The sequence below is a fragment of the Primulina eburnea genome, chromosome 10 (genome assembly GCF_022965805.1).
Source record: "Primulina eburnea isolate SZY01 chromosome 10, ASM2296580v1, whole genome shotgun sequence".
Lineage (NCBI taxonomy): Eukaryota > Viridiplantae > Streptophyta > Magnoliopsida > Lamiales > Gesneriaceae > Primulina > Primulina eburnea.
In genome coordinates, this window is record NC_133110.1 from 16,498,719 (window position 1) to 16,519,565 (window position 20,847).

Consider the following 20,847-nt stretch of genomic DNA (forward strand, 5'->3'; position numbering starts at 1 on the left):
AATGGAATATGAACATTACCCGAGCAATGGAAGACACGGACATCGCTTTAACCATAGTTCAACGTTCCCTATTCAAACTTCGTAACATCTAATCTAACCCTCATTAAACTTGGACATAAACTTGAAGCTCGAATGCCCCTGAACCAGCGCCTAGTTGCTGAGGTGTAGCGCTGCAGCGCTTGGTCAAGCGCCTAGGCGCTACCAACTTGCATCGCGGCACTACCCTGCCCGAAGCTGCAGCGCTAACCCTGCATGAACCAAACCCCAAAAATGTCATCTTCTACCCATTCGCTTCCCTATGAATTCTAATGTAACCGAACTCATACCGACTCGAAACAAAACACCGTTTAGCATCTGACCACAACCCATGACATACCTAAACGCAGTAAATCGATCCCCTACAAAGCCTGCAACCAATAAAACTCAAGAAACATGAAGAACATATTTTATAACATCACAATTTAAGCACTCGCACGAGAATGATCATAACTCACTTGTTTCTTGTCCGAAATTTACGAATTTTACTGTCAGATCGAAGGTTTCAAAAAGTACTACGTTCTACATGTTGAAAGTTTTTCTAGAAAACCGACCGAAAATTCGCAGGATTCGAAATGACAACAAATTCGGTTTTTGAGATCTAAAAACTTGTTCAAAATTGTTTCAACCATTTTTGCTCAAACTTTACATAACATAACCAGATTTTTACACACAATAAGCATCAAAATACTTACTACGACAAGATCGATGCAGAAAATAAAATAATATACATGCCTTTTCATTAGAACCCACGAAGATAACGAATACTGACGCTGTGGATTACGGGAGATGACCAGAAGACGCTTGCTACACGATTCTTGCTCGAAAAATGAATGTAAATCTCCAGAAATTCGCAAGGGGAAGGGGTGGCTGCTGGAAGAAACTTAGAACCCTACTTTTCTAATCTTCAAATGAACGTGTATGTGTGTGTTGTGTTGTGTGTGCCGAGCATGTGTGTGTAAAAACATGTAGGTGACTAAGTGTGTGTGTGTGTGTGTGTATTGATTAGGGAGATAATTAGGAGCTAATTAGGTTAATAAAAATACTAATAAATTAACATGTTAAATAAAATGTTAACCCATCACTAACTTACTAGAATCCCTAGTTTTAAATAAAATGGACAAGTGATAAACTCTCAAGATTTAAAATTCCCCAACTAAACAAATTAGTATTTGAAAAGCTTAAAATCTTAAAATCACCTAATAAATTAAATTAGGCTTTAAAATGTCATAAATCATTTAAAATACAAATTTTTTTTGACTTGAATTAAAATACCATATTAATCGTAAATCACCTAACTCGTCACCGGTCTTTTTTTTTTCGATCCAGTATCGAATATTCTCCTGACACATAAAACTACAGAAAATATTTTAACGTGCATCAAATAAACATGTAATAATTTAAAATAATGTAAATCATAAATCATGCATTGTTAAAAATCATTTTAAAAAAATAAATAAGTAATTTAACAATTTAAAAAATGCATGTGTTTATGTCTAATGATTTTTGGGCTCTACAGATTGCATGATTAAATGATTATATGGCATGACTCCATGAAATTGAAGGATTTTACCGAATATTTGATAATAGGTTGGGGAAAGGAGACCGGGGATGACCAAGACAAGAATTAATATTTTTCACTAAATATCTTCAATGCTTCTTAAATATGAATAAAAATGATTAATTTTTTCTAAAAATGTTAAAGTTCGAATTATTTTATGAGACAAGCTCGATTTTATCCGGGAAGCCGGTTTTAGGCAAATGAGAAGTATTTAAAAGATCAAAAATATTATTTTTGGAAACTAATTTTTTTAAAGTTTGATGTTTTAATTAAATACGAGTTATTGGGCTCAATTTAACTAAATTGAGTAGGCCCAATTGCTCATATACTTGGAAGCCCATTACCATGCAAATTAAAATCTATAAAATAGAAACCTAGGTTTTTTTAACACAGATAGCAGCCACAAATTTCACACCTTCACACACTAAAATTCGAAAAATACAAGGGAGGAAGAACTAGGGTTCTTCGTTGCCTGTTCGTTCATCTTCGCACCCTCACTGACGATCGTATATTCAAGCAATTTAAACGCAAAAGCAAGTTTTCTAGACCCTTTGACGCATCATTCAAACAATATTATGCATGTTCTGATTATCTTGGCATGAAAATATGTTTGTACGATTGGTTTATCGTTAGAACAAATATTTTTAAAAGTTTGGATGCTTTTACGCTTATTTTGAAAACGTTATGATTCCAAGGGATAGGATGCCATCTAGGGATCATTTATGGAAAAACATGAATAATTTTATGGGCAAACGAGGGCTGGACAAGAGCTGAAGGAACCATGCATAAAGGAGGCTCGAGGCTAGGTTTTTCTTATGAGGTTTGGCTTGGGGACTCGGTTAGAGTAGGGCCACGCGTAGGAAGTGTTTTAGGGCCTGAGCGGGGCTTGTGCGAGGCGCTAGGAGGTGTCTAGTTGGGGTTGGACGCGACAGCAGCAAGAGGGAAGGGTCCACAAGCACAAGGACTCTCCCCATGCATGCTCACGGCTGGTGTGCTTCGGGAGGGAGTGCAGCGTGGCTAGGGGCTGGCCAAGCAGGTCAAGTATGGTCCTAGGTAGAGGGGTAGGGTTCGGAACATGGTCTGGTGCAGCCATGGTTCGTGGTGGCTAGGAAATGAGGGCCGAAACTAGGAGAGGCGCGCGACTCTTGTTCTGATGGCAGGGCTCGCAGCGGTGGTTCAGGGCTTGGGTTGGGTCAGGTTGGGTCTGAGCATGGTCCAAAGTTGGTGAGGGTCAGGTGGGCTCGGTGGTGGCTCGAGTAAAAGAGTCCTAAGTTGGCTAGGAGTCCTTGGCGTGAAAAGCTTCAAGCGCGCAGCTTCAGGTTCTTTTTCCAGGAGGGTTTGCATGAGCTAGGGTCTGGTTCTATGGGTCAGGTTGGTCAAGAGGGTGGGTCCTTAGGTGGGTTGCCTAGGGTCTGGTTTGAGGTGGCTCGACAAAATTGGGAGATGGCTCGGTGGGTTCAATTAAGGGTCAATATTGCGAAAATTAATAAGAAAATTCGAACCATGGGTCCAAGGGTGTGGTTCATGGCTCACAAGGGTGGTTTATGTAATAAAAAAGGGTATATTTAAAGTTTGGGAAGAAAATATTAAAGTTTGAATTTATTCGGGAATTAAATGTCTCACGAATTATTAATTAAAGAATTAAATAGAAAGCCTTGAATTTAAGCTAAATAAAATTATGAAGAATTAGATTTAAGCTTAACTAATTATTTGGGATAATCTCATGTCATTAAAAGTAAAAAAAAAAGTCAAAATCGAGAATTTTACGTCTAGGGGCAAAAAGGTTAATTTACACCTAGGTCAAACGAAAATGCTTGGAAGCGTCCCAAACGATCATAACACATGTTAAATAATATTTTATGATTTTTAAAATGAAAATATGAGATTTTATGATTTATGGTAAAGCTGTACAATTTTTACTGTTAAAATGCTATTTTTGAAGAGTCGTGATATTTTACAATTTTGTTTACTATGAAAAATGTTATTTTGCAAAGGTGGAAAGGAAATGATATTTTTTTTTTTAAAAAGAAAAAGGAAAAATATTTTGAGAGATGTGAATTGACTGTGACAAAGAGGATATGTAGGGAATCCGTTTTAAGAAGGAACGGTGAAATTACAATTTTATTTTGTGGGAATGTCGAGGGAAAAGGCCCTAGAGTGAGCCTGTTTACGAGAAAAGGCCTTAGAGGGAGCTCGACGAACGTATTTCTACGGCGGAGCCTAGTGTTCGTCCCCATGGTCCATGTGGAGCTGAAGACTGATCAGTCGACCAGAGGATAAAAGCTAGTCACTTTCAAAGATCAAACTTAACCCAAAATGATAAGGGGTTGAAATCTTTACGATTAAATGATTTATTTATGCTTAAAAACTATTTTTTTAATTAAAAGTATATTTTATTGCATGTGATTGTATATGTATTATTTGATACTCATGTTTAGAACGTGCTGAGTTATTAGACTCACTATGTTTGGATGTTGCCGGATTTTGTGATATAAGGAGGCGCTGACACTTGAGTGGATTGAGTACGATAGTACACTTCCGAGGAACATTTATTTTCCGTACTAGCTTGATAAATAAAAGATTTACATGATTATTGTTAATGATTTTATTAGGGATTTTTATGCTTTATTTTATTGTTAATCGATCTTTTTAAAGGTCGAAACATGACTTTTGTTTAGTTGATGATTTATGGATTTTTACGCACTTGAGAATTTAATTTTTAATTTATTATGATATGTGAAAATGTTAAGTTACTTTTATTAGTAATTTTCGAGTTTATGATTTATAAAAAAAATTAGTGGACGTTTCAGTTGGTATCAGAGCGAAAGATCCCCATATGGTTGTGTACTGTCACTCCGAGAAGTTCAAGAAGTCTCAAATATGGAAGTTTTTACTGCTTTATATTTTATATGCTAAAATTCCTTTAAATGCTTAGATGATACATGATATAAATGTTAGTTGCATGTAAAATGTTAAATGCATGTTGGTTACATGGTTTGGACGACGTATACACAGATGCCTCCTAGAAGGATTTTGCGTAGGAATGATGAGGACAGATGTGAGGAGGAGATTCCACAGCCTCCACCTAATCATGTTGCTAGTGCCCGTGTACTAGCCGGTATGGCTCGTTTATTAGAGCAACACGTAGGAAATGAAGCGAGGGTTAGACCGGAGACTGCATATTAGCATTTTAGGAGGATGAACCCCGAGGGATTTCATGGCACTACTAATCCATTCATTGCTGAGGGATGGATTTGATCTTTGGAGGTTATTTTTCGTTATATGGATATGGCGGACGCTGACCGAGTTCGTTGTACCATCTATCTGTTGAAATGCGACGTTTCCTTATGTGGGAGGGAGCGGAACGAGGGGTGAATCTAGCGATATTGACATGGGAGGACTTCAAAAGGGTATTCTATGATAAGTACTTCACTTCTGATGTTCGTTATAGACTTAAGAGAGAGTTTATGAGTCTCTGTCAGGGGGATTGGTCTATTGCTGAGTTTGTGCAGAAGTTCGATATGGGCTGTCATTTTGTTCCCTTGATTACGAATGATGCTGCTGAAAAGTTACGACACTTTCCTAGATGGTTTGAGACCGACTATCTGTTGTGATGTGATGCTCGGCGATCCTACTGATTATACTACTACTATTTCTAAAGCTTTTAGAGCCGAGCAGTCACTCAAAGATATTGATTGGGAGATCCAGCAAAAGAGGAATCGTGCTCTACAAGCTAGCCAGAATAATAAGAAGCCTTATACGGGACCACCTAAGCAACCGGAACCACCAAAACAACAAGGACAACCATCTGAAGGGAACATTCCGAAGACTGATGAGAAACCACTGTGCAAAGAGTGCAATCGTCCATACTATGGCAAGTGCATGTGGGGCACCTACAAGTGCTTCAAGTGCGGAGATTTGGGACACAAGGCTAGGGATTGCCCAAAGCTCAAGCAACCCACTATGGGAATAGTTTATGTGATGCAAGCTGAGGAGGTTGATACAGAGCCGACATAACACTGATTTCCGGTAACCTAGTTGTTTAATGTTTTTTCAATGATTTTTTTACTACAGTCCTATAGTCAGTTCAACTGATCAGTCAAATAGTTTAACTGCTGATAAGTTTGACACGTCATCAGTTAGTTCAGCTATCAACCGACAAATCATATGCAGCAGACTGCACCTGACAGAAGGAGCGCATTAGTAGGCTGCAACATCATATTATTTTCAGAAGAATTTCGACACATTCAGAAAGGACAAATCAATAGTTTAATAGTAATTAACGCATTCAATATTACCGTTGGAAACAAAGCCTATAAATAGCTGAGAATTTCATTGAGAAAGAAGTTGTTGATTTACTGATTTGAAAACATTTGAAAGATTCAGTTATACACGATCAGTTGAGATATTCATACAGAAAAGCTCATACTTCACAGATATATGCATAGCCTTCATGTTATCTTTTGAGCAAAATTACTAGCGCATTATATTGATGTATTTGATCTTCTTGGATTTGTTATGCTACGAAAGAAAATCAATTGTGTACTGATAAGTTGTAAGAAACTAAGAGTTTCAGTTTGACAGTGTTAAGTCCAAACTGAAATGAATTATTATAGCTTCTATAATCAATCAAAGTTTTTTATTGATAACATATCTTTGTGATAGAAGGGGTGACGTAGGAGCGATTAAAGTCTCTGAACATCCATAAAATCTTCATGTTCATTGTTTGAGTTATTCTTAAGTATTCAATCTATCAGTTAGTTTATTTCGGTACTCTAATCAGTTAACTGACTGATATTGACAAACAATAGTCTTGAATTCAGTTTATCACTAAACTGATTCACTATTTCGAAAAGAGCCAAAAATCTTGAAGTGTTCATTCAACCCCCCTTCTAAACATTTTGACCCATCAAACCGGACCTAACAGATCGGCTGATCAGTTTACTTCTAATCAGTTGGCCACATCATCAGTTGAAGTATCATTAGACAGACTGACAGTTCATACCAAAGTAGAACCATAACGCCCTAGATTTGATGACTGTCTTCACTGTACCAAGACGAGTCTCTCCAGTGTGCTTAGGTCCTCATTCACACGCACCCTAGGAAAGTTTCCAGAGGGTCACCCATCTCAGAATTTCCCCAAGTCAAGCACACTTAACTTTGGAGTTCTTATGTGATGAGCTACCGAAAAAAAGATACACTTTCTTGATATGAGTAGTATATATCAAATATTTTAAGCCCTCCTCAACTGCACAGTCTCATACCTGAACAGATTCGGAATCCCTCTCCTTCCGGTGTAAGATTGGTTCATTCATGCTCCCTCCGCCTAGAAGCATGCTAGGAGCCGCTCATTGTCCGTGCAACCTCATGGCACCGGCGATCACCCCCCGCCCTGCATGCAATTCTAGGGAAAAATATAAAATAACTAATTAAATGAATTTTAATTGCATAAATGAATTATGTTAGATATGTTTATATGGTTAGGATGTAGTTTTCTACTTGGATGCATTAAAACTATGTTTTAAAGGTTATTTGACATGCGATCGAGGAACGGAGACCGGAGACCACACAAGGGAAAATTTTTTTATTAAATAATTAATTTTAATTATTTAATATAGGTATATGGTATAATTTTTTTATACATAGTAACTTTTGATGTGTTGTTACGCGCCGAGTCTTATTTTCAACCAGTGTTCGATTTACGACTAAAATATGAACTTTTCGAGAACTTGGTCAATATTTTCACGAACTTTCCTAAGAAAAATATTTTAAATAATTGATAATGGGCCTAATGGTCTTATTATACTAGACTAATGGGTTCAAGCTTGCACACATGTTAAATAACAAATAAATAAGCCTAAAACCCTACCCCAAAACCCCATAACACATGCCCCTCCCCTCACAAACACACAAAGACACCTCTTGGCAGCCAACAACACACGCACAGACAAGGGCTTTAGTAGATGAAGTCCACGGTTTTGAGGGAAATCAACAAAGGTCCATCTCCGCCAACTTTCTTCGCATCGCAAGTCGTAATTTGAGCGTAATATATGCAAAGGCATGCTATAAATCTCCTTTTTCTCATCTATCACACCATATCACGTGTTTGAATTATGTTTTCATGGAAAACATGTTTAACTTATGATTATTTTCGTTTTTAAGCTTTAATATGTCAATAACATGAATTTTTATGGTACAAAACTTATGTTATTATTGCATGTAGGGGATGCCATGTTAGGGTGACTTGAGGGGACATTTTCCAGCGTGTTAGGAGTCACATGAGTCATGGCTAAAGGCTACACATGATTGGAAATAGGGCTCGAATGAAAATTTTATGTTATGGTGTACTAGGGTTCGGCTAAGGGGAACCACGGCTTGCAGCTCGACTAGGGCTGGGCCAGGGCTTGGGATGGGCGTGGTTAGGTGTGAGGAAGAGTCTTGGCATGGCGAGGACTCATGCGTCATGGTTAGGGAAGAGCCCAGCCAAGGTGGGACTCTTCCTATGCAATCGAGGGTTGTAGCTGTGCGAAGGGGGCTTCGGCGCTGGCTTAGGCTAGCGGAAAGGAGTCGGTCAAGGTCCAGTGAAGATAGTCGCCAACTATGGGGCGTTACAATTGGTCAGAGTCGACCTCTCTTACTACGGTGTGGTTCGGGGACGAACCAAGCGGAAGCTGGTGGGCATGTGAGGCCCGGGGCCGAAGATGACGGGAGGTGATCGCCAGTGTCATGAGGTTGCGCGGACAGTAAGCGGCTCCTGACAGGCTTCTAGACGGAGGGAACATTAATGTACCGATCTTACACCGGAAGGAGAGGGATTCCAAAACTGTTTAGGTATGAGACTGTGCAGTTGAGGAGGGCTTAAAATATTTGATATGTACTACTCATTTCAAGAAAGTGCATCTTCTTTTTGGTAGCTCATCACATAAGAACTCCAAAGTTTAGCATGCTTGACTTAGGGCAACTCTGGGATGGGTGACCCCCTGAGAAGTTTCCTAGGGTGCGTGTGAGTGATGACATAAGCACGTTGTAAAGATTCGTCTTGGTACAGTGAAGACGGTCATCGAATTTGGGGCGTTACAAGAACAGATGAATTAGAACAGTCTGAATACCTCGTACTACTGTCAGATAAAGTAACTAGATGACTATTCAACAGATATTTTTCATTAAATGTATTCAATATGACCGTTGAGATCGAAGCTATATATAGCTGATTGAATCAATTGAGAAGGCTAGTGACAATTTACGAAAAATAAAGCTACAATCTTCAATTAGTTGCGATAATTTTCATGAGTATTTTCTCAGTTTACAGATCACATACTCAAGCTCTAAATTCATTGTATTTATCAGTAGCTTTTAGGCTACTAATTAGAGAATTTCAATTAATCACTGTAAAAGAGTTGTTAGACTAAGAGTTTCAGTTTGACAATGTGTAAGACCAGCTGAAGTGTATTATTACAATCTGTTGTAATATATCAAATTCTTTTAGTAAAATATTATCTTCGTGCTATAAGGGGTGACGTAGGAGCATTTGAAGTCTCCGAATATCATTAAAATCCGCGTGTTCATTTCTGTTATACTGTCAGTTTTACACTATATCAATCTCCAGCATTCATTCTATATTTCAGTCCAATTCCGCACTATTATCAGTTATCGATAAACAAGATTTTAGGATCAGTTTCTCAAAGAATTGATTCATATTTGGAAAAGGAATAAAAAATCAAAAGTGTTTATTCAACCTCCCCTTCTAAACACTTAAACTCCCTTAACCGATCATATCAATTTTTTTTACTAAAGCGGGATTATTTTGTCCAGTCTACTAAATTGTTTAAAACATAATGACGGGTAGGTACGAGATAAAAAAGTTAATGAAAGCAATTTTATGCTGCGTAAAATAAAGATACAAGCAGTTTTAAGAAAATAAAATTGCTTGGCGGCTATTGGAGATAGACCAACAGAAATGACGGACGAAAGAAATTGGAATAAGACTAATGATAATGTTGTTGCCAATTTACACTTAGCTATAGCTACCGAAGTACTGTTAAGTATCTCCAAGATAAAAACAACAAAAGTTATATAAAATACGATGACAAAGATGTACGAAGTCAAGTCACTACACAACAAGATTTTCCTAAATAGACGGCTTTATACCCTTCGGATGGCGGAATCTTCATCGTTGACCGGCCATATCAATACACTAAATACTCTATATGCCCAAAGCACTTCTATGGTGCATAAAATTGAGGAAAATGAACGTGCGAAGCTTCTACCTCAAAGTCTACCAGATTCATATGATCAAGTTATCATCAACATAACCAACAGTATTCTTATAGGCTTTCTAAAATTTGATGATATCTTAACTGTGGTTCTCGGAGAAGAAAGCCGGCGCAAGAATAAAAAAGATTGGTTGGTAACTTCGAAGCAGGCAGAGGCTTTACCGATGATAAGAAGAAGATTTATGGACCGTGACTCTAGTGGGAGCCAAAGATGAGATAGATCAAAGTCAAAAAGAAAGAAGAAAAATATTTACGGCTTTAAATGTGGTGGTAAAGGGCAATTCAAAAAAGAGTGTACGAGTATCGAGAAGAGTTATCAGGGAAATGTGGCCTGTACTTCAGGCGCTAGTGAAATATTATTCAGCGAAGTGAGAACAATCGCAGAAGGCAGACAAAAATTTTGTGACACGTGGATTATGGATTCAGGAGCGACGTGGCATATTACGTCTTGGAGAGAATGGTTTGATCATTATGAACCAGTCTTAGGAGGATCTTTATTTATGGGAAATGATCATGTTTGGAAATCGCTGGGGTCGGGCCTATCAAGATAAAAATGTTTGATGGTACCGTTGAGACCATACATGGTGTACGACATGTGAAGGGACTGACGAAAAATCTTTTGTCCTTGTGGGCAATTGGATGATGTCTGGTGCAAAACCCGTATCAAGAACGAGATCATGAAAATTGTGAAAGGTGTGCTTGTGGTTATGAAGGTGGAAAAAATTGATGTAAATGTGTATGTACTTTTGGGAGAAACACATAAAGAGGCAGAACTAGCGGTTGCATCAATTGGTTCAGGAAAAGAATTAACAGTGTTATGGCATAGAAAGCTCGGGAATATGTCAGAACAAGGGTTGAAAATTCTCTCATAACGTTTTTCTATTGGGATTTATGAAAGTGTCACTACCCTTTTGTGAGCATTGTTTTATCATTAAACAACACATATTAAAGTTTGGCACTTCTATTGCCAAAAGCAAAAGCATATTGTAGCTGATTCATTCGGATGTTTGGCAAGCACCGGTTGTATCCCTAGGAGGAGCGAAATACTTTATCTCGTTCATTGATAATTTAGATGTTTAGTGTATCTAATCAAGGAAAAATAACATATTTTCTAGATCTTCATAGAATTCAAAGCGCGGGTTGAAATTGATTCCGAAAAAATCAAGTGTCTAAAGACTGACAATCGAGGAAAATATATCAGTGATGAATTTGATGCCTTTTGTCAAAATGAGGGCATCAAAATACATTTTAACAGAATGGAGTGGAATGACGGATGAACAGAACCTTGTTGGACAGAACAAGAGCTACGTTGAAGACTGCGGGTCTAGACAAGTCATTTTGGGAGGAAGCCGTCAAAATTTTTTGTTATATTATCAATCGTTCTCCTTCAGTGGCAATTGATCTGAAGACTCTGATGAAGATGTAAACCGGGAAACCAACTGATTATTTTCATTTGCTTGTATTTGGAAGTTTTGTGAACATTTTGTATAATGAGCAAGAAAGATTGAAGTTGGATTCGAAATCTAATAAAATTTGTCTTCTTGGGTTATGCTGATGGAGTAAAGGGTCTGGCTTGTGAGATCTTGCTATTCACAAGCTTGTCATAAGCAAGGATGTTATCTTCGAGGAAGATAAAGTAAAGGGAGAAAAAAGCACACTAAATTCAAAAACTACTATATTTCAGGTGGAAAATAAGATGGACGAAGGTCAAACTTCTTGTGAATCAGTACCAGAGCACGAAGAACAAGAACATGTTGAGTCCGAGGTTTCTAATGTGGGTAGTCAAATCGAGACAGAAGACCACCATGATGGCTTTCAGATTATGTCACTGAAATCAATATTGCATATTATCTATTATCAGAGGATGATGAGTCATCGAGTTTCCACGAGGCTACTCAAAGCTCGAAGGTATCCTTATGCATGATTGCAATGTAGGAAGAATTGGAAGCATTAGACAAGAATAAAACTTGGGATCTTGTTACACTACCACAAGGAAGGAAAGCCAATGGTAACAGATAGGTCTATAAGATCAACCGTGCTCGAAATAACCAAGTGGAACGGTATCGTGGAAGTTTGGTGGTAAAAGAGTACGCTCAGAAAGAAGGCATTGACTTCATTAAGATATTATCTCCTGTGGTTCATCTTACAATAGTAAGAGTAGTGTTGACATTGTGTGCGGTGTTTACCTACATCTAGAACAAATAGATGTGAAAATGACATTTATTCTTGGAGATCTTGAAGAAGAAATCTATATGCTTCATCTAGAAGGTTTTGCGGAAAAAGACAAAGATAACTTGGTTTGCAGGTTGAACAACCTCAATATGGTCCCAAACAGGTGCCGATGTGTTGGTACAAGAGTTTTGATTCCTTGGATACAACAGACTAAGTACAGACGTTTGTACGTATTTTAAGAGGTCTAGTGATGATTATATCATTTTTGCTGTTGTATGTGTATGACATATTGATAGTAGGCCCCAACAAAGATCTTGTCCAAAGATTGAAGGCACAATTGGGCAGAGAATTTGATATGAAGAATTTGGGACCGGGACCAGCAAATAAGATTCTAGGGATGTAAGTTTACAAATACAGAAGTAACAAAAAGATTTGGCTTTCTCAGAAAAAATATTTGAAGAAAGTATTGCAACGCTTCAACATACAAGATAGTAAGCAAATTTCGACCCCTATTCCTGTTAACTTCAAGTTAATCTCCGAGATGTGTTCTAGCAGTGAAATAGAGAGGATGGAGATGTTTCGCGTACCATATGCATCACTAGTGGAAGTTTGATTTTACTATGATTTGTACAATTACGGACATTACTCAAGCAGAGGGAGCAGTTAGTCGGCATATGGCGAATCCTGGACGAGAGCATTGGAATACAGTTAAGAGGATCCTTAAATACATTAAGGGTACCTCAAATGTTTCATTATGTTATCGAGGATCGGATTTTACACTTAGGGGCTATGTAGATTCAGATTATGCAGGTGATCCTGATAAGAGGATATCTACTACTGATTGTGTGTTTACACATGCAGGGGGGGCAATAAACTGAGTTTCCAAAATGCAAATAGTTGTGGCGTTATCTACAAAGGAGTCACAATATAAGACAAACTACTCAAGCTTGCAAGGAAGCAATATGGATTAAAAGATTATTGGAGGAGATCGGACACAAACAAGAGAATGTTCCTTTGTTTTGTGACAGTCAGAGTGTCTTGCACATCGCGAATATTCTAGCCTTTCATTCCGAGACTAAACACATTGAAGTTAAATTTCATTTTGTGAGAAGTAGTAGAAGAAGGAAGTGTAGATATGCATAAGATCCATACAAAAGATAACATAGCTGATTTTCTGACCAAACTAGTGAACACTGAGAAGTTTGATTGATGTAGATCCTCAAGTGGCCTAGCAAAAACTTAAACAGCAAGGAATGTCAAGATTTAAAAAAATGTGTGGAGATGTGTTTGATTCTCAATCAAATCTCCAAGTGGGAGAAATGTCGGCTATTGATGCAAGTGGTGGGCAGATGGTAGGTGAAGCACTAATGAGAGATTACGAAGAAGGAAAATAAACACGGTTTCACACCACGAAGCTCTCCTATAAATAGATACACCAATTGATCATTTCCTTTATCAAGTTCTCTATCATTTTATAGCATTTGAGTGCTTAGTTATAAAATATTTGTGAGGTGTGTGTTCTCTTGTATTAAGAGAGTGTGTTTTCTTTGGAAACACAATGAGTGATTGTAAAAAATAAAATATTATAGTAGAATTTTTTTTCATCTTGCCCGTGGTTTTTACCCTAATAATTTTTAGAAGTTTTCCACATAAATCTCTGTGTCCAATTTTTTTTTTATTTTCATAATAATATCTCTGTGTCCAATTTATTTTTTTATTTTCATAATAAAATTAAATAGGCATTTTAGACATTAAAATTTTGTAAAGGTTGCACGCTCACCCTATGCACTAGTTGGAAATCTGGAGAGCTGAAGAATTTTGATAGTATCTTATAAACCAAAAATCAAAATGACTAGCGGGTAAAACAGTTAGAAATAAAACTCAATTTGCTACAAGTAATACCTCATACCGGCTAGACTAGTTCAAACGTTATCTATACGAATCGGATGCTTCCAATTTCTATATTTGTGTCGTCTAGCTCGATTTTGCAACTTTTAGCTAGCATAGATAGCATCAGAATTAGTCTAGCAAACCATAAATATGACTTGTAGTAAATTGAGTTTTTTTTTAACCATTTTTCTCGTTGGTCATTTTGATAACTGGTCTACGAGATATCATAAAAATATTTCAACTCACTAGATTTACAGCTGGTACAAGGCGTATTCGTTCAACTTTTATAAAATATTAAGGCCTAATATGCTTATTTAATTTTAATGGGGAAAAGTGTAAATTTATGATATTTTAATGCGAGGTTTGATAAAAAAAAAAACTCTATGCATAATATATATCTCTATTAGGTGTAGTTCGGAGTTCCATATGGTTATTTACAATTACATGGTTTTTTATTTGCATATTATAATCTCATAACAGTTCATCTATTTCCTTAACTCCTATTTTTTTTTGAAAAACACTATTAGTAAAAACCTCAAAAAACGAAGAAAATAAATACGTACTAACATCTCACAATTTTTTTTTTAATATAAGTTATTAGAATATTTGTACCAAAAAATCTTTGCGAAATATCGAAAATGCATAATCAGCCATCATGAAAATTAAATAGGTGTCTCACCCCTCGACCAATTAAAAAAAATTGCACAATTTAACCTTATTAATTTGTTTTTTAAACACACATAAAAAACTAACGTGAAACCTAACATTGAGTTGAAATTTTCCATCATAAGAAACCATGCAATATTCGAGCAAGATTCCATGGTTTCTTGCTCGAAGATTCTATGGTTTCTTGTTCAACCTTACTGTGTGGACATGAAAAATTTATATTTTGATTGATATATTGTGTGGATGGGAAATATTATAAATAAATAAAAATGGTATTTTTATACATTCGATATACTTTTGTTTAAAATTTGGCTTTTAGCTACAATATGAGTGTATATTTAAAAAAGCACGTTAACAAGAGTAATTCGTTCAATTTTTATAAAAAAAAATTCAAGGACTAAAATGTTTATTTAATTTTCAGAAATGGAATAAGTTATTTTTTTATATTTCACATGAGGTTATGATGCAAATAATTTAAATTATTATTATAAACTTAATATGGAGCCCAAAAAAAAAAAAGTTGATACAACGTAGGACGCAAAATCCATTATTTTCACTCTTTATATGGACCCCTTGATTACCCAATTAATTATAATTTATTGCATATGAATGAAGCTAAAATTGGAGTAACTTTGGAATCTCTTCACCAGGTTTGTTTTATTTCATATACAACCAACTTATTAGAGATAAAGAGTGAAGTTAATGCGAAAGACACTGAAAATACCAGCATGCCTACATCCATCGTTGCCACCCCCAAACTCCACCTCCTCCCGCTCCTACTACACTGTGCATTCGCCGCCACCGCCCACTATCGCCGCTTTCTGCACCAACCACTTATCCCACAAGACTCCCCCCCGATCCCACCCCTTACTTCCCCCAATTATCCTTTTTCCACGTACCCCAAAGACTCTCCCTTCTTCCCGTCTTATCTCTCATCTCCGCCACCCCCTTCCGCCGCCTCCTACGCTTCATTCCCCGCTAATATTTCCTCACTCTCTGTTCCAAACTCCTCCAAGCCAAAAACCGAATCCACTAAGCTCATCGCCGCCGCTGTCGCAGCCGCTGCCGCCGCTGTGGCCATCGTGTTTCTTGCTCTCTTCCTCCGTTTCCGCAAGAGCGATGGAGCCCAAAGATCATCATTCGACCACTCTAAACCCCATAGACCCGATACCACTACGCCTTCGAGCAGTCACACGCCGAACCACCACCACATTCCAAAGCTTCAGCGGCCATCACAAACCAGCTCAGAGTTCTTGTATTTGGGAACTATTGTCAGTACTCAAACTGTAGGCGGTGGTATTTCTTTAAACGGAAGCAACTCGAACCATGTTATAGATTATAATTCCCGGAAAATTGACTCGCCGGACCTCCGTCCCTTACCGCCTTTAATGGCGCAGAATGGTTTCCTGAATAGTTATAATGTTGACATAGCTTCGAGTAAAGATGGCGAAGATGAAGAGTTTTACTCTCCGAAAGGATGGTTAAACGGAAGGGAGACTTTATCAGGCTCTGGTTCATCGTCTGGAAAGGCTTTCGCCGCAATTGAAGTTGAGAATCTTAACAGGTCTGATTCAATTTCTCCATCTACGTGCACTTCTTCTGTCTCAGGATCACCATTGTGTTCAATTACGTTGAGTGTTTCGCCGGCGAATAGTTTTAGCTCAACAAATTCGATCCCCAAGTCACCGGAATTGATTGAGATTCCTACCGATGTGTTGTTGCATCGGCAAATTCAGTTATTGCCGCCTCAGGATCGAGATTCGGCATTTTCAGAATCAGCCCGAGCATCACCACCACCATCACTATCACGTCCGCGTTCTTCATCGTCGGAGACAAATTCTGGAAGAAGCAAAGAATCTGTGTCGAGGATTTCAAATGTCTCCGAACAGGAAACGAAACCTCCGGTGAAAATTAACAGCTCTGTACCGCAGTGCCCGACTCCACCTCCACGACCTCCACCAATTCCTCCACCAACGCACAGTAAATTATGGGAAACTCCCAGAAAACAGACACCGTCTGCAAAACACACAGCAGTTGAAAAGCTTAGGTTGATTTCTCCAATTGAGTTATCTTCAAATGGTTCAAAAACTGTGCTGAAGAATGAGAACAAAGAATCTATATATAAGGAAAACGAACACTCGAATGAAGCCGTAGATCAAAATGAGGAGACCCCTCCAAAACCAAGATTGAAGACATTGCATTGGGATAAAGTAAGAGCCAGCTCTGATCGAGAAATGGTGTGGGATCATATCCAATCCAGCTCTTTCAAGTATTATTTATAATTCTTTTTATTGCAACACATATAGTTTCCTTTCTTTATTTTGGCTCAATTAAGATTTAAGAAGCCACCCTTCTGTTGTTAAATTTCATGTAGATTAAATGAGGAGATGATAGAAACTTTGTTTGTTGTGAATACTCCAAAGCCGAATCGAAACGAAATAACTAGGTGGCAAGTCCTCCCTTCCCCTGGGCAAGACAATGGTAATAGAGTGCTTGATCCCAAGAAGTCGCAGAACATTGCAATTCTGTTCAGGGCACTCAATGTCACCGTAGAAGAAGTTTGCGAAGGTCTTTCTGAAGGTATTAATTCTTTAAGCTTCTCGTACATTTCTGTGTGTTTATGATGATAGGGAATGGAATGTTCCTTGTTATAATTCGAATATATATGCAAGATGCTGGTTAACTCATCTGTTATCCCTAAAGCATATGATATCATCCATTTGGCCTTTGAACAGGTAATGCAGACAGTCTTAGTTCCGAGCTTCTCGAAACTTTAATGAAGATGGCTCCAACCAAGGAAGAGGAGCGAAAGTTAAAAGAATACCAAGATGATTCTCCGATAAAGCTTGGTGCCGCTGAGAAATTTTTGAAGACAGTTCTTGATATACCTTATGCATTCCGGAGAGTAGAATCACTGCTTTACGCATCCAAATTCGATTTGGAGAATGAGTACCTTAAAAGGTCATTTGAAACTTTAGAGGTAATTGCGTATCATATCAAATTTAAGATCACTACTGTAGAGACAAAAAACATGAATTATAAGTTGAGGTAGAAGAGATGCTCTATTTTAGAAGCTCCAAAACAAAGTTGGGGCATCATATGCGCTGCAGAACAGTCTTGTATTATTGAATCTTGAGAAAGTTGCATTGTCTGGTTAAGTTTGACTTAAAATGCTACGCCAATTCATATTTCGGCCCTGCACCCTTTAGTGCCATGTAAATGGTTAAATTTTATCGAACTCGTACTAAAAAATGTTTGATCTTATAGGCAGCTTGTGAAGAATTGAGGAGCAACAAAATGTTCCTCAAGCTTCTCGAAGCAGTATTGAAGACTGGGAACCGCATGAACGTGGGAACTGATCGTGGAGATGCACATGCCTTCAAACTCGACACACTCCTCAAGCTTGTTGATGTTAAGGGAACTGATGGGAAAACGACACTTCTACATTTTGTCGTCCAGGAGATTATCAAAAGTGAAGGTGCTCATCTCTCTAGTGCAAGCCCTCGTGAGAACTCCATAATTGATGATACCAAATATAGGAAGTTTGGCCTCCAGGTTGTTTCGAGGCTAAGTTCGGAGCTCTCAAATGTGAAGAAAGCTGCTGCAATGGACGCAGAAGTGCTTGGCAGTGAAGTCTCTAAACTTTCAAAAGGAATTTGGAACATTCTAGAGGTAGTCAAATTAAATGAAGCAACATCCCATAAGTTTTCCGTCTCCATGAATAGCTTCATAAAAAGGGCAGAAGAAGAGATTATCAAGATTCAAGCCCGAGAAAGTGTTGCCCTTTCTTTAGTGAAGGAAATAACCGAATACTTCCATGGCAACTCAGCTAAGGAAGAAGCTCATCCGTTAAGAATCTTCATGGTTGTCAGAGACTTCTTGACGATTTTAGATCGGGTCTGCAAAGAAGTAGGTTCCATAAATGAACGAACCACGGTCAGTTCTGGCCACAAATTTCCAGTTCCCGTGAATCCAATGCTTCATCAAGTTTCTGGGGTATATCTCAACAGGCGGCAACACTATTCTAATGAGGAGCCAACTTCCCCTCGCGTCTGATACTTGTATCTTGCCAATCTTTTGTGTATGTACTTCCTTTTTTAAATTTAATATGTTTTATTTATAGTATCAATAAATATAAAGAAATTTGGAAAGATAATCGTCTTAAATATATCCTGACTATAATGAAATCAAGATTTTTAACTTCTATTCAAAGGCAATCAATGTCATATTCACTTTTGTGGACATAAACATTTTTAGTCTAATTATCAACTTTGTCTCTAGAAAGGATGTGACATATCTTTCAAACACACTGTGAAGGATCCGAAAGTGTGGAAAGAACCAATCTAAGGATGTTAACCGCAAAATTTGAAAATACGAGAATGGAAGAAACAAAATTTATCACTGCTTATGATCGTCGACTACGAGACGTTGCCAATGAAGCTTTTAGTCTTAGTGACCTTAATATTTCTAACAAGTTTGAGAAGAATTTTAGTTTTAAAAAGCAAAATTTGAAAGAGCTCATTCACCCCTCTAAAATCTTCCCCAATCCCAACAAACTCCTTGTTAAAATATATATAAATAAAATATTTCAATCCTTTAAGATTCTAAACTTATCATAATTCTATATTTTCATTATTTAAAATTCTCTTATGATATTTTTTATTCTTGAAAATATCATGCATAATCAACTTTTGATAATGCTATATATATATAGGCAAAAACTTGTGTGAGACGGTCTCACGGGTCGTATCTGTGAGACGGATCTCTTATTTGGGTCACCCATGCAAAAGTATTACTTTTTATGCTAAAAGTATTACTTTTTATTGTGAATATGGGTAGGGTTGACCCGTCTCACAGATTATGATCCGTGAGACGGTCTCACATAAGACCTACTCATATATATATATATAGACACACACACACAAATATATAGACATATGAAATTAAACAATTATTATTTAGTTACTTAATTAATTATTAATAATTAATTAATTATAGACTCTTCTTGAATATTTAATGAAAATTTTATACATAGTAGTCATCACTATAAATTTATTATTTAATCAATATATATTCTAAATTTATTAAATAAATATTTGTGAAATCATTACAACTCCGATCGACGATTAGACAACGTCGAGTTATCGTTGGTAAAAATCTAAAAATATAATGAAAAATAAAAATTTCGAAGGACAACTTTTTCACCAATCCATTTTTGGTAGCTGCAATTTGGTGAACTCTTTCAATAATACGGGCCAGTTCCACTATCTTCATTAATTAATAGTTAAACTAAATTCCACAACTATCAATAATGGAATCCATTTATAAAATCTTTTTTAAGTACTCTATTTGATCTCCATCAAACTACAGTCCTCAAATTCAACTCGTTGAGTTCGACTATCTTAACCATTGGTCTAGCCGTTCAAGAAATTGTCTCAGCATCCTAAAAAATTTTAAAGCAAGCTTGGTTTTAGCAAATTTTTTTTTAAAAAATTATTCACCCCTCTAAACTCTATTTAGATCCCAACAAATATAGATTGAATATTTAAAAAAAATTTGTTCAATTGTTCCAAGAAATTTATTTATTGAAAAACCCATAAAACCACTAAAATATCCATGACAAATCTAATTTTCCATAAAGAGAACCTCAATTAAATGTCATATTGTTATACTCAGCTGTGGAAATATCCAGCAATCCGATGTTGGATGATTAAAAGTTGAAATATTTACCATTATTTTTCTTTTTTTCTAAAAACGGAAAATTACAATCAAAATATATTTCTATTAGTTATTATACTATCACGGAGACAATGTTTTATTATGGAAACAATGTTTTATTATGGAAAAAATGAAACTCGGTATTTGAAATGCAATCACGGAGACAATGTTTTATTAAGGAAACAAATCTCCTACAGATGATGCATCATAAATGTTTTTGTGTGTATATATATATATGTATGTATTTGAACCTTCAATACGCGAGCTTGATTATCTGAAGAGATCTAACAAAGTACAAATGGCACACTTTGCGATGATCAGTCTCCTAATATTGCTGTGTTCCTCAATTCATACGCAAGGACTTCCCAATAGAAAGTTGGGCTTGACGATGTATCATGATAATCCTGATGCAAGAGTCGGGATGATTTACCATCCTCGAAGGGATGTGCCCTCTGGACCAAATCCAATAGGAAACCATCGTACACCACCAAATCTAGTTGGGATGATTTACAATCCTCGACGGGATGTGCC

General features: G+C 37.0%; 1 protein-coding gene across 1 annotated transcript; it reads left to right on the plus strand.

Moving 5' to 3' along the window:
• The first annotated feature begins 15,258 nt into the window (after positions 1 to 15,258).
• LOC140803163 (formin-like protein 1) lies at positions 15,259 to 18,767 on the plus strand. Its single transcript, XM_073158875.1, has 4 exons — positions 15,259 to 16,867; positions 16,973 to 17,178; positions 17,334 to 17,578; positions 17,866 to 18,767. Exons 1-4 carry the CDS (start codon positions 15,327 to 15,329, stop codon positions 18,652 to 18,654), a joined length of 2,781 nt encoding a protein of 926 aa, XP_073014976.1. The 5' UTR covers positions 15,259 to 15,326; the 3' UTR covers positions 18,655 to 18,767.
• Positions 18,768 to 20,847: the final 2,080 nt, after the last annotated feature.